The 14,799-nt window shown below is 47.0% G+C and overlaps 1 protein-coding gene across 1 annotated transcript in view; it reads left to right on the top strand.

Annotated features, from left to right (window-relative positions):
- Positions 1 to 11,181, top strand: part of FKBP6 (FKBP prolyl isomerase family member 6 (inactive)) — a 52,092-nt gene extending 40,911 nt beyond the window's left edge. The window contains exons 5-8 of the mRNA XM_075013693.1: positions 1,312 to 1,506; positions 2,775 to 2,884; positions 6,758 to 6,848; positions 10,652 to 11,181. Of these exons, the coding sequence (XP_074869794.1) occupies positions 1,312 to 1,506; positions 2,775 to 2,884; positions 6,758 to 6,848; positions 10,652 to 10,684 (429 nt within the window). The 3' untranslated portion in view covers positions 10,685 to 11,181. The remainder of the gene's footprint in view (positions 1 to 1,311; positions 1,507 to 2,774; positions 2,885 to 6,757; positions 6,849 to 10,651) is intronic.
- The last annotated feature ends 3,618 nt before the right edge of the window (positions 11,182 to 14,799 follow it).

Raw genomic sequence — 14,799 nt, 5'->3', positions numbered from 1 at the left:
CACAGAGACCAACATGTGGACTACAAACACATAGGCGCTACTTACAACTTCAGCTACGAAAATGACACATGGACAAAAGTAGGATTTACGGATCCAGCAGGTTATGATGTTAAAAACGATAGGCCGCAAGCCACGTTTTGCTTAAAGCATTTGTGAGTTAAGCATATTCATATTCATAACCCATTTTCCATAAGGTATGGGGGGGGTCCACCACATTGATAATTTAACAGGATTAATCAGGTGTTTCTGTATGCTTAGCCAAGCAGAGGTGGGGAAAAGTACCCAAAAGTTACTTGAGTAAAAGGACAGCTGCTGGGTGTGTGTGTACTTGAGTACTTGGAAAATGAGGAAAAGTACATAGATGCAGGTGCTTATGCGCACACGTCACATCTTTATTTTACTCAAGTACCCAGAAGTGAAAGCGGCTGTACTTTTCCTCAAGTAACTTTTTGGGTACTTTTCCCACCTCTGCAGCCAAGGTATGTGGTGAGCAGTAACGAAATGAAATATGGACTGCTACTAGTATGTGAACCGCCTCTCCCCACGCTTAGCCTTGCTGGTCCCAGATAGTATAGACAAGGAAATGTACACGTGGGTTGGCGTGCCAGGATTACAGCTCGGGTTCTAGAAATGGCTGTACAGGGTTTTGAGCATATTTAGTTGAACTGGAATGATCACCTCACTGGAATCTTCCAGTACAGCTGTCTACAGGAGGGAGCTGGCCGATTCGTATCGCATGGCCCTGTGTAGCGGGGGAGATTGGAAGTAAAATTTTCAGCAGTGACTTAGGCACTTGGGTTGCCAAGACATATTGCAAGTGAAATCGCTTAAGTGCTTTTGAAAATTTTATTCATTGTCTCCCCACAGGAAAATGTTACCCTGTCCCTTGTTACTGGGGGACTTTTTTTACCTTTTTGTCTCTAACCTCAAAAGATCCCCTCTGTGCTCCTTGTCTTTAGCCAGGGCAGCAGCATTTGTGGGTAATGGGAGTTTTCCTCCTGTTTGAGGACACTTTCTCTCCTGCCACTTTTGCCTGCATAGGGATGTATTTCTTCTTCCACCCTCGTTTCTAAAATGTGTGGGATTTTCCTTTTTGCAGTATATAAATGCAAAAAGAAAACTTCCAAACACTGGAAAACTTCTGCCGCATTCAGGATGCATCTTGCTAATGCTGTTTTATATCCAAAGCCTGTTTCAAAGGTGGCTAAATTGATGGTGTGTCTCTCTCTAGATCACTGGTCAGAAAATCCTCAATTTTCCCAGATGTATGCCCCATGCATTATTTCTGTGGATTTTTACCCATCTGCCTAGGCCTCCTTGATCCTATGCCACAGGTCTTCCAATGGGGATGAACAGTGCCAGATTGATGCTGCCAAACTGCTGGTGTTTCTGAATCTGTCATATACCTACCTGAAGCTGGAACGTCCTGTCCGGGCACTGGCATATGGAGAAAAGGCGCTGGAGATTGACAAGAGAAATGTCAAAGCTCTATTCAGGTGCGGCCAGGTGAGTAAAATTAGATTCCTCCCTTGGGTCAAGCGGTGGCAGTAAGCTAAACTTCAGTCTTGCTAGTCTGTGGGAAGATCTGCAGTAGACTAAAGTGGGTGGTCAGTGAGTTTTGATGCGGGGATACCACTCCCAAGATTTTGGTAAGCGGTCAAGGGCGGTGCTTTGCTGTGGTGGGGGTGCAGAGTCTGGGATGGAGGATGAGTGTGGGAGGACGCTCTGAGTAGCCAACTGGAGTGCAGGAGAGAGTGGGGGAACTGGAGGCAGTTTGGGTGAAGGAGTTTGGTGCAACACTTTGGGGTGCAGGGTCTGGTAGGGGGCACGGTGCCAGGAGAGGATTCTAGCCTAAGGGAGGGATGAAGGTCCTAAGAGGGAGTTTTGACCTGGTACTCAGCACTTAGAGCACTGTGCAAACACCTGGAGGGAGGAGGGCGCAGAGGATTGTGGTGGTGACCTGGGACAGGAGATTGGGGTGCAAGTCCGGGAGGCTGTATGGGTGCAGGAGAGGATTCTGGTCTTGGGGAGGGGTGTAACGTGGGGTGCGGTGCCAGAGGTGGGCTGTGGCTGTGAGGTACTCACACAAGCAGCTCCCAGCCAGCAGCACACTCAGGCAGGCTTTCCTGCTTGCCAGCAGCTCCAGCTTTCCATGTGGCTCTGTGCGCTGCGGGAGGCGGGGTGGAGGGCACGTCACACTCTGCCTCCTGTTCCCAGCAAAATCTCTCCACTCCCATGGGATGGTTTGTGGCCAACAGGAGCTGTGAGATTTTATTGGGGAGTAGGGGCAGCACAAGATGCTCTCCCCCACTGCAACTATGGGACGGGCCACAGGCCGGATTAAAAGGCTAGCCCGGCCAGACCCAGCCCACAGGCCATATTTTGCCCGCACCTGGAGTGAAATGAGCTACTCAGGAAATCTGTTAGAAATACTGGGCCAGGCTCTCCCACGGCTGTCATAATAGGTGGTGGGATCTGTGATCAAAGCAGTTGCTTCGGCCTCAGCACTCACCTCCGCTGCCCATCAGCTGGGCCGCACTGTCAGTGTGCCACCTCCAGCCTCACGCACCTGCTGGGGCCTGTCGTCAACGTGCCATCTTGGGCCCTGCAAACTCTTTGCCTGGGCCTGATTGCAGAGCTCTCATTGGATCCAGACAATTGCGTAGTAATGACATATGTTCAGAACTTCAAACCTATATTCCCATACAATGCTTTGGAAGAGCTACTGTGAGTAAGTCTTTATCTTCTAATTTTTGGCCTCCTTTCAATGGCAGGCTTGCCTCTCTCTGACGGAGTATGAAAAAGCACGGGAATTCCTTGTTAGAGCTCAGAAAGAACAGCCCTTTAATCAGGATATTAACAATGAGCTGAAAAAGCTGGCCAGGTGAGAAAATTCCTTTTACCTGCTGTGCAAAGTGAGGAGAGACAGCCTTAGGTGGTTGAAAAAACCCTATACTTTAGTATTTTCCAAGAGGCAAATAACTGTCTAAAAATTCTCTTGGGCAAGTGTTTAAAAGAAAGAGCCAGCGGGCTCGCTTTTGTAAGGATTTAATCAGCAAATGGTTGAACCATGGAAAACACAAGCGTGTGTGGGAATTTAGTTTGATTAATTTGCAGACTCAGTGCTTATGCCTGACCACGATCTGTTGTTTCCATACAGTTGCTCTGGGTGGATGTCTGTTGTGGCTGCTGTACACTGCACTCAAGAAGGTAGTCCAGGCTGTTGATGAAATATCAGTAAAACATTACACACTAGAGTTCACAGCAGTAAGGTTCGGCTTGCTTTGGGATGTGTTGGTTGGCTTCTCTCACTGTTCTGCTACTGGTGATACTTCCCACTTAGAGCACTGTGCAAACACTAGTTAGTGTGGAGAGTTTGAAACTGAATTTTATGCTGCATTGAAGATTAACTAAGCGGTCGGGAGAAACAAATTTTGTGCTCACAATAAGGCCAGCACAAGCTGTAACAGCAAGGTCTTCCCTGCCAGTGTGCTTGGTCCTGTTTTCATAAGACCTTCCCTGGTGTGGCTGTTTCATTCTATTCTTGTCCTCTTGGGAAGAGCCCAACAAAGGAGCTAGTAGCATCAGTTATGTTGCAAATACATTGGGGAACAATGCAGTGAGATCACCAACTCACTTAATATTGGTCTCAGAACGGTTGCTTGATTGAACTAGCCAAGTTCAAACTCCAGAGCAGTGGAGGAGGTGTCATACCTCTTCGCTGTCTCGTACAGCAGGACGTTCCAATCTTTAGCTCTCTCGCATGGCAGCATCCTGCCTTGGTTGGAGCACTAGCAGTGTGGTGGATTGCTCACTGAGCTCTGATGCTGCCTGGCCCACTTGCAACCCTCTGGTTTGTTGCTTTGTTCGTGAATTAGCCTAGAAGGAAAAACAGCTGAGAAAGTGAAGTGGCCCTGGTGTTATGAGAGGTCAAGAGTGTTATTGTCTTGCCTTGGGTTGGAAAATGGTGCAAGTCCCCCTACTCCCCTCCACTGAAGCAGGGCTTGTCTATTCCTTTCTGCGTTGGTGGAAGGTTATTAGGCTGGGTCAGACCTCTCACACTTGTGATGTTAAGCTGTTGTAAGTAGCAGGCTGCCTTCCAGAGGGCTGTGGATGTTTATCAGCACATTTCATCGTCCCTCTTCATCTTAATGTTGAATAGTAACGGAGAGGTGGCCATGTTAGTCTGTACTCCAACAAAACAAAGCAGCAGCAATGTAGCGCTTCAGAGACTAACAAAATGATTTATTCGGTGATGAGCTTTCATGGGAGAGATCCACTTCATTGATCTGAAGTGAGTCTGTCCCACGAAAGCTCGTCACCGAATAAATCATTTTGTTAGTCTTTGAAGTGCTACATTTCTTCTGCCTTTTTTTTTTATCATCTTGGTGGCTACGTCTACACTTAGTAAAAACTTTAAAATGGCCATGCTAATGGCCAAATCTGAGAATACTAATGAGGTGCTGAAATGCATATTCAGTGCCTAGTAGCATGCCGGCGGCTGCGGCACTTCGAAAGTGCCACGGTTCGCTCCCACGCTGCTCGTCTACACCTGGGTGCTTTTCGAAAGGACCCTGCCAACATCTCGTAGAAATAAGGAGATTTCAATGTTGACGAGGTCCTTTCGAAAAGGACTTCAGTGTAGACGAGCCGACATGGAATATGCATTTCAGCGCCTCATTGGTATTCTTCGATTTGGCCACTAGCATGGCCATTTCGAAGTTTTTACTCGATGTAGACACGGTCAATATGTCAGTTATATATTTAAATCCCACGTTGCTAAATTCATTACAAACCCGTTGAAACAAGCAGTAAATATAAACTGGTTCTGTATGGTCAGATGGTTAGCCTATTAGATTCAGGGTTAGATTTTGGATCCGGAGTTATAGCCTGTGGGCTGACCTGTAGTGTACTAGGATACCCAAGAAATAATTGATTCTGTAATAGCTTTACATGAGCTCTTGTGTGCGGTTCAGATCACCAGGGGTTTTGTCAAGACTCTCATTAGATAGATGTAGGTCCCATTCTGTTCAACACAGGGTGCGTGTAATTCTCTTGATTTCTGTGGGTTAATTCTAAACTTTCTTAGATGTGAGCTGAGCAAAAGAAATCTCGGGTTATTCAGATTTAAAATGCTTCTAAACCACAGAAAACTAACACGACAGTCTAGCATTCAAGTTGAATTCAGCTTTGTCATCTCCTACATTAGTCTTTGGATGTTGTACCTTGTGCACCTGAAAGCATGCACCCTGAAACTTGACTGCCCTGCGGCACAAGGGCTAAGGGAATGTCCGCTTGGAGTTTCTGCTTCTGTTGATTGGTGTCAGAATTTAACTTCTCTTTTTCTTTTTCCTACTCTAATAAGAAAATTAATATAAAATAGAAGAAAACAATGGGTTCAGGCTGAGCTGTTAGATCGCTGGCTAAATCTTTCTAGCTTTGTTAAATGGGCACCCAAGGTTCCTTGATACTCCTACAAAAAATGGAATATGAATCCAAAATAGCCCTCACCAGCAAGTGAATTTCTTTGCCTGTTACAGCACTTCTTAAAGCAATACGGAGCTCTCGGAAGTCCTCCTGCTTGCCTATTTAAGTCCTTTTTACAAAACAACAGAGTTTATCAGTGATACTATCCAGCTCTTACATGACATTTTTTGTCAGCAGAGGTCATTAAATAATTGGATGTCAAGTGTTTAACAGTGTTGGAGAAACCACAGCTAAAACCATCAGTCAGTAGCATCAGAAGTTGTAATACTTCTAGAAAAGCAAAGCTTGCTCTCAGTGGGGATGATGTAGGCAGGACCCACCAAAGCACGATGGTTTGTCGGTTGCAGAATCAAAACAAAAAAGTGTCAGTTATCGGTTAGTATCAAAACAAAAAAGCAGTCCAGTAGCACTTTAAAGACTAACAAAATAATTTATTAGGTGATGAGCTTTTGTGAGACAGACAGTGGGTCTCTGTGCCTTAAATATTGAGTCTGTTCTGGTCTGGCTATGATCTAAAGAAGTGGGTCTGTCCCACGAAAGCTCATCACCTAATAAATTATTCTGTTAGTCTTTAAAGTGCTACTGGACTGCTTTTTTGTTCTGATAGTATATAGACTAGCACGGCTCCCTCTCTGTTACTAGAACCAAAGCAAGCAGGCAATGCAGGATCAAAGCAGAAGGTAGAGGAAGAATCATGTCAGTCACCCTCTAACTGTAGTCCAATTCCCCTCCCCGCAGGATCCCTTCCTGGAATGTGACTGCCTAGGGAGCTATTTACACCAGCTGGGAAGCCCTCTCCAGATGGCTGGGGTACGGGGCTTACCAGGCTCCATTTTAGAACAGTGGTTCTTAGCAGATATCACGGCCTACTTCAGAATTTTATCTTATAATACAATGTTTGAACGTTCTGTGCCTCCTTAATGTCTCCTCCCTGTTTTACTCATGGTTCCAAAAGGGAAAGAATAAACTTGTTTCTTATGATGATATTTGAGTGTCTGGGGTGTAATAGGTTATTTCATGTGGCGGAAGTTATGGCTCAAAAGAGAGTTGGCCTTGGACACTTCCAACTCTGGAACTTACTTCCATTTTGGATGGGATCAAAAATGAAGTTTTTAGTGCAGCTGGAAAGGTGATAAGCCCATCTGCACTGAGCCTTTTACACCTGTGACAGGGTACAGCCCTGTTAGACCAACTCTTATTTCTGTATCAGTGTGTGTATTGGTTTAGGTGTAGAAGTAGCAGGCTTGTAACAATGTTCTCTATTTTGCAGCTGTTACAGGGACTATATGGGTAAAGAGAAGGAAATGTACAGCCGCATGTTTGCTCCTGTCTGCACTTCTCCTGTGGGACCAGAACTGAAGGTAACAAACTGTCAGGAGCAGCGTGGGGGTTTGAGACAGGTCTGTCTTGCATCAGATCGTGTCTTGCTGGGGCACAAGCAATTCACTGAGCCATTGACTGGCAACCACAAACCTGGAACATAATGTCTCTCCTCGGCCTGAAAACTGTGGAGGAAGAACCTAAGATAGGAGTGTTTGTAGTGGAAGGTGGCAGTAAGGTAATGCTCAATGCTAATTTCTGGGCACCCGAGGAAAGGTGTGTTCTCAATGGGCAGATCAGTGGATTATGAAATCCCGAGACTGGCGACAAGAACAGCTTCAGTGGCTCATTCTTCCCTTTACCACGTCCCCATCTCCTGCCGACCACTACATCAAGGGCAAGTTGCAGAGCAAGCTCTTTGTAGCCAACCTTATAAGAGCAGATTGCTTTGGAGGGTTGATCTGAGTTTCTGCTTCATGATTTTGAGATGGTGGGTAATCTTACTGTTCATCTTAAGCAGAATGGCAGGCCTCCCAAGAAGGCTGCGCATCTCAGCATTGTGGCTGAAGACAGTCAGCAGGCTTGCATTGGCAGGAGGGATGTGGCTTGGCAGTGTTGGGAATGGCTCTCCCTAGCTGCGGTGCATTAATGATGCATGCTTTAACCGAAGTAGGATTTGGGGGGAATTCCAGAATCTGAGGTTGGTCTCTTGCTGTATAGGTGAGAAATATTCTGCTCCTGAGTTGGATGTGTGCCCTAGCTGCAGTCAGGATCGACTGATTTATATTAAAATGATTTAAATTGCCAAGAAAAAATTCAGTGTTTGAAATCGGGTTTCTCAGCGATGCTCACATTTCTGAAACAACGGTGCAAATCTGATCACTAAAACCTGTTAATTTACGACTCAGTACAACATTTGACAGCATCAGATTGTGTAATTTTTTTAGATACCTTGATTTGTTTCATTAATTTAGGAAATACAAATTGAACCTCTCTAGTCTGGCGTTCTTGGGACCTGACTGTTGCTGAATGAGAGAAGGTCTAGCAGATTATCAGCACTTCCACTGCTTGCTGGGCTCTTAGAAGACATCTAGGGGTAAATTACAGCTAAATAACAGCACAGAACATTGAGAGCTAGGACTGGTAGCTGGGAACAAACTTTATGGGACCACGGGAAACCTCAGCACACCCTTGATAAGTGGCTGTCCAGCTAATTAAGATCATGCCGGATTATGACTGTTACCGGATGAGAGTTTGCTGGACTAGAGAAGTTCAATTTGTAGTACATAATACTCATTACCAAAAAACTTAGGAAGAAGGGCACTTTCGAAAATGGGACTTCCTTTCCAAGGAAACCCCATCTACATGACTATTTTACATTTCAAAAGCAGCACATTCAATGCTCCACGTGGCTGCTGTTATGCAAATAAGGCACTGAATATTCATATAAATGCTTCGTTAGCATTTTTGAACTGCCGTATTTACATACCCCTTCTGAAAAGAGGGGCAGTGTAGACGTGGCCTTTCTGTCCAGCCCAGTCCATTCTTCCTCTCTGTGCTGCCTCTGTCCTCTGATATATCTTGTCTCTGTCTTTAGACAGTGTCGTAAGTACACTCCTCTACTGTGCTTTGGCTTAGGTCCACCACCACATAAACACAGAACAAAAACAATCTATCCAGCCCATGTCTCTCTCTGCACGTTAGTTTTAATTGCTGAGAAACACAAATTGAAAGACCAGAACTTCCAAGGAGCTAGAGCTGGTAATTAGGCTGGTCAGACTAGGGCCATTAATTCATTTTTATGAGACTAAGTGTAGATGTAGCATGTTTGCAATGAGGTTTAATTGTTTTTAAATGAAGAAATTTAGTGTTGTACTGGTTTTGAAAATCAAAATCCATTTAAAAAATCCTTTGTAAAATTTTTTTTTAATTTGAATAATTGATTTTTATCCACCCTGACTTCAGTATTTGGACTTGAGCTCAGAAGTCGGTTGGTGTTTTTTGGTTTGGGGGTTTTTGGGACACCAGTCTTTGTTATGAGCAAGTCTTCCACTCACAGGTGCTTCTACTCGAAGGGACAGATGGGCAGACAAGACGTAGAGGGGTGTATCAGTGAAGTGACTAGATGAATCATAAAACCAGAAACCTTCATTTATCGTCTGATCGTGGCTGAGATGATCTGGATTGTCTGTCTTCCAAATACGTCTGGAGAACTCCACCAGCTCCTTCTTTGCTCTTGGGCAGGGCAGCTTCATGTTTGGCACCATGTTCTCTCTCAGCCTCTGCCCACCCTCTGTCCCATGTGCTCCTCCCCGAGGTGGGGGCTGATCTTGGGGCTGGAAGTGGGGAGGAGTTTGGATGGATGGGGTGTATTTGGGCTGGGCAGGGGACTGTGTTGAGGCGGAGTGGGGATGTTGGGCCCTTGAAGAGGGGGCTGCAGGAGTCCTTGGGCCTAGTGGGGGTGGGGTGGCCATTTGGGAGGTGGCCAGGCTGAACTGGGGGGAGGCACTGCAGCTGTGGCTCTACTGGTCCCACCTTTGGTGGATAGCCCAGCCCTAGTCTGGATCCAGCCAGAGCACCCAGGACAGATCACCTGGCCCCAGGGTAGTCCTCCCCGGATCCCCCCCTACACACACAGTACTTGACTGCTCCACCCATTCCCAGCCCCCTGTCCTGCCTGCTGCACCTCCCACCCTCGTGCCTTGCCCCGAGCCCCTCACGAACTAGATTCCTCACTCTGGGCCCCTCACACCCCAACCCTGACTTCTGCACCCCCTACACACTCCCACCTTGTACCCTGGGCACCTCATATACCCCAGCCCTGACTCCTGCACCCCCACATCCCCAGCCCATTGCCCGGAGCCTCATGTTCCATCCCATAATTTTTGGAGTGTTTCTAATTGACTCATAAATTTGTTTAGCATCTTAAAGCTGAGCTGTGTGTTGGTGGTGTATTCGCTAGCTTGAATTGTTAGGAAGGATGATAGTACAGGCACTCCAAGAGTAGCACTCATTATCTTTTATTTGATTTCATATTAAACATTGTAAGCATTGCTCCTTGTTAATCATCCCTGATTTTTTTCTTCCACACCTATGGACTGTTTACAATGTGTATTTCTATCTAAGGCTTTTTGCTCATCCTGGTGGTGCTCATCCATGCCCTACCTCAGTGTTGATGTTCCACCTAAGAAACTTTAACCCACTCAAAAGAAAATCCAACCTAAAAATGTGAGAACCACCGCCTTATTCTGGATTAATTGGTTCAGTGTTCATTACTTCATCTGCCTATTGGTTTCTTCCCCCAACTCTACGTTCTCATTTAACAAGACCCAAAGGAGAGCTCTGTTCAGCTCAAAAACATCTGTCTTTCACCGGAGGGCCCAATAAATGATATAGCCTCACCCACCTTGTCTCGCTAGTCTTTCAGCTAGTTTTTACTCTGCTGTTTTTATCCAAATCTGTTTGAATTATTTTTCTACGTTTTGGACAGACATTGCAAATGTGCCCCTGCAATCCAATCATATCACATGTATTATGCTACTTTTATTCTCTAGTTTTATAGTTCTACCTACAAAATCCATCAAGAGCGTGAGGCAGAGCTTATTCTTTCCATTAACTCTTGCCTCTTGTTGCTCACAATTCCATGAAGCCCCGTCCCATATTTGAATATCCGGCCAGTCATGACACAACTCTTTCTGTGCACAGTGAATAAATACAGAATTCTTTCAGAGCCACAAGTCGTAAACCACGAGTGTCTGAGAATAAACTCAGCTGTAAGCAGATCTAGTCAAACAGTATTTGTGACAAGTGTTTGAATATTGCTGATTGTGGGGTTTGGTTCTAGAATCCTCTGCAGCTGAAAGGAACCGTTCCATAACTGCAAAGAAGCCTGCCTATAACCCACAAATATTGAATCCATGTGATTTGGAAGAAAAATCGGAAAAGACATTGTTTCACTGGGAGAGCTCAGAATTGAGGAGCCTGCAAGTTTTATACTGGCAACCCATTTTTCCAGATGCTAATTCTGTTTGTGGAATCCTGAGGATCAGTCTTTGAAAACAAGATTAAGCTCTGCTGTAGAAAGGAAAGACTTCAATTAAGGGAGCCCTGGATTATTCACAGAAACAGGTATTTCCTTCTGTTTTTGAACTAAACATTTTCTGTGCTTCTAAGTTTTGAGAAAATATGTGAATGAAAGTCAGTGCCATGGAACTTGTGTTTACGCACCGTGTTCTTAGAAACATTGTTTAGAATTGTGTTTTGAAAAACCAAACGAATCTCTGGGAAGTTCTAGCAGAATTGGTTGTAGTTTAGTGTTCAAAAAAAATGGAAAACAGGATTGGACTCACCTTGTTGTTCATATGGCTACTTTGCTTGTTAGATGTTATCTTCTGTGAACCTTCTTTAAAAAAAAACAAAAAAAAAAACAGGCAGAGGATGGTGCTTGTTTCTGCCCAGAGGTCCCTTCCAGTTCTATGAGCTGTGTGTGTAAGGTCCTTTCACATCCATTCTTTCTCTCATTCTCACACACACAGGCACACATTTATATAATTGCAGCATGGCAAGAACAAAGAGTGTGTGTTACATTTTAACATATTTCAGAGTGAACAGAGTAATAAAGAACGTATATGTTACCTAGCAGTCTTAAGAGTCTATAATATCAGAACAAACCAGTAGTCCTGGAGCACGTTAAAGAATACCCAAAGAATATATCTGGCGATGAGCTTTTGTGGGACAGACCCACTTCTTCAGATCACGGCCTTACCAGAGCAGACCTAATAGATAAAGCACAGAGGTCAAAAAGTTATCAAGGTTGGCAAATCAGAAGATAACAACTTTTGGACGTCTGTGCTTGATATGTTGAGTCTGTTCAGGTAAGTCTCTGATCTGGAGAAGTGGGTCTCTCCCACGAAAGCTTATCCCCTAATAAATTATTTGGTTAGTCTTTAACGTGCTCCAGGACTGCTGGTATGGTTTGGTAGAATACAGGCTAAGACGGCTCCCTCTCTGTCACTACTCAGAGTCTATAATCGTATAACAAACCTCTAGAAAACTAGCAGTCTACATGTGTCCCCCAGAAGCGTGCACCATGGGACTGCTGGGCACATTCTTCCAGGGATGAGCTCCCAGTGCGCAGCAGCAGCCCCCCAAAGCCCTGCTGTGCAGAGCCACAAAGTGCTAATTGCTGGGCTCCAGCTGGGCTCCCGAACCTGGTTCTCTGTCATTCCCCTGCATTACAGGCCTGGTGTCACTGCAGCTGTCAGCAGAGCAGCATTAGGGGTGTGGGCCTTTCTTCAGGTGGCTGCATTCAGTGCGTTGACTTTCGGGTCCCTTGTTCCTAAGCCCCTCGTGAGTCATTGGGCTCTATCCTACCCCAGTGCATAGACAGCTGCATACAGAGGCAGCGTGGTCTGATGGAGAGGGCCTGGCCTGGCAGCCCAGAGAGCCGAGAACGCGTCTCAGCTCTGCTTGCAGGGCTGCAGCGTGAGTAGTGGAACAGCGCTGTATGAGAGCTAAGTGCTCTTAATCACACTCCACCTTTCCCTGGGGCTCCTATCTGAATTCCCGCCCCACCCCCAAGAAATCAGGGCTCTGGGGCAAATCTGGAGCTGGCCTGTGAGCCCTCCTGCAACATTTGCCTTCTAGAGGGAAGACTAGAACAGGGCAGCAGTCAGTGGCAGGGTGCAGGCAGCCTGGGACAGCTCACAGGCCCTTGCTGTCACCTGCATCTCAGTGGGGACTGGCTACATAAGCCAGGCTGGTATAATCTGGCCCTCCCCAGCAGCATGTGGCAGAGCTGGACAACCTGCCTGGGAGCTTAGCTCCCCTCTTGCTTGCCAGGCTGTGGCACACTGGCCTGGCCCTGGTAGGGGCAGCAGGCCTGCAGTGGGATGGGAAGGCAGGATCAGTGCTGAGGGAGTACTGGCCGCACCAGGAGCTCAGCTTGGAGCCCCCAGGAGTGGACAGGTGAGACTCTGGCTGACAGAGATGCCCTCAGTGGGGAAGAGAACTGGGATGCTAGCGGAGAATGGGTGTGACATGGTCCATCACCAGGGCATCTGGCCTTCAGCAGCATTCCAGCCGTGTGGCGTGCCCCTGGTCACTTGGCTTTGGGCCTCAGAAAACCTTGTCACACCCTCTGTCCACACAGGCTTCCCTCCAAAGGGGCCCAGAAAACTGCAGGGTCCCAGCTAGCCTGGCCCTGGAGCCACAGGGCTGGTAACTTTCTGCCGTTGGTTGCTGATACAGGGATCTGCTGGTGAGGGAGGAAGTGATTGATTGATTTCCCTGCACAGTGACCCAGCACGTACAGACAGGCACAGTAGCCACTATGGCATAGCACTAGTGGAAGTAGTAAGCCTCTTCCACTCCTACAGCTTGGAGCATAAGGCCCCTGCTGACCTCTCACCAGCATCTCCTGTACAACGTTCCCATCTAGTGGCCTGAAGGGATAGCTCCTCAGAAGGCTGGAAAGGCAAATGGTGAGTCTGTACCTGAGAAGCCCTGCATACTGGCCTTATCCAAGCACACAAGGCCCCCAGGGAGGGAGAGCTAAGCACAGCTGCAGGCCTAGGGACATGCCTCACATACTTCCCATTTACCTCCGGAAGTAGACGAGGGCCACCGTACACCTAACTAAAAACGGCCGCCTCTCCACTCCTTAGCTTGTCGAGGCAGAGGTGGAAGTGATGCCGTGTGCACAAGCTGCCTGTCAGCTCCAGTATAAGCCCTGGTGTTCAGTTCCTTATGACACTGCCAAACTTCCCTCACGGGGCTGAAAACGGTCCCACTGGTCGTCAGAAAAGTTCAGCACAAACCAGCCCAGCCTTTCCAAGAGCCTTTTTCTCCCATGGCGGAAAAGTCTGGAAATAGCTTCAGAGAGACTCTCTAGAACCTTCAAGGGGCTTGAAATTTGGCGGAGGGTCACCCTGGGGCCAAAAATGCACCTGGTGGGACAAAATACCGTGCAACCGAAGGCTCTGTAATACAGTATGTACGCACAGCGGGGCTGAAGGAAGGCCCCATGGAAACGTGTTAGCTGCTAGAAAAAGGTGGGAAAAGCCTTGAGAAAACAGGAGGAATGTACTCTGGATTGTTTTCCAGCTGGCAAACTGGGAGACAGAGAAGGAAAGTGGGCAAACTTCTATTACCTCTCACCAGAGGAAGAGTAACAGTCGGTTAGTGCCCGCTGACACTGGTTCACGTGTTTTGCCAGCTGGAAAACTGTAGGAGAGAGGGAGCAAAAAGAAACAGGATTTGGAAAGCACTGTAGTGCTTTTTATAACTAAGGTGTGGGCTGAAATGTTGGGGAAAAAATTCAAATGACTCAGCCATGAAATGTTTCTCCCCCAAAGTCCTGTTTGATCCCCCCAAGCCCCTGTTTTCAGATTACGATTTTCCCACTGACTCTTTGGCCAGCTCTGCTGATCTTAATTACCCTGGAGGGAACGTTGGGAGGAGCCCAGAAGGTGCAGCTTTTCTGCTTCAAAGGAACAGATTGTTTCCACCATGAGTCAGATGTCAAACCCACAGCTGTAACCTTCCCTTGCAGGGCAAAGCACCCAAACCCCATCTCAGAAATGCTGCCACTCCTTGCCTGACAGGCAGCACCTGGAAACCTACACCTACAAAACTTGGCTCACTGCTGCTTGCCACTGAGACGTCTTCTCCTCCTAGCCAGGGAGGCGCCTGTCAAGTGTCGCACCAGTTCAGAGTCAGCACTTAAATGACTCCCTGGGGCAGGGCATCATGTGGAGAATCGAAACCAGGAGCTTTAAGTGTCTGAGCGCGTATTCCCCTAGGCTCAGAGAATCCTAGAACAGGAAGGGACCTTGAGAGGTCGTCGAGTCCAATCCCCTGCCCTCAAGGCAGGACCAGGCACCATCTAGACCATGACCTGCTCTGGGCAGGCTAGCCCGGGGGGAGCAGCTGGTTCTCAACACCTGCAGAACAGGAGTAACACCATCACAGAGGCAGAGCGCCGGTCTGGGG

The sequence above is a fragment of the Carettochelys insculpta genome, chromosome 19, assembly GCF_033958435.1.
Source record: "Carettochelys insculpta isolate YL-2023 chromosome 19, ASM3395843v1, whole genome shotgun sequence".
In the NCBI taxonomy this organism is placed as follows: domain Eukaryota; kingdom Metazoa; phylum Chordata; order Testudines; family Carettochelyidae; genus Carettochelys; species Carettochelys insculpta.
This window is presented reverse-complemented; position numbering and strand designations above follow the sequence as displayed.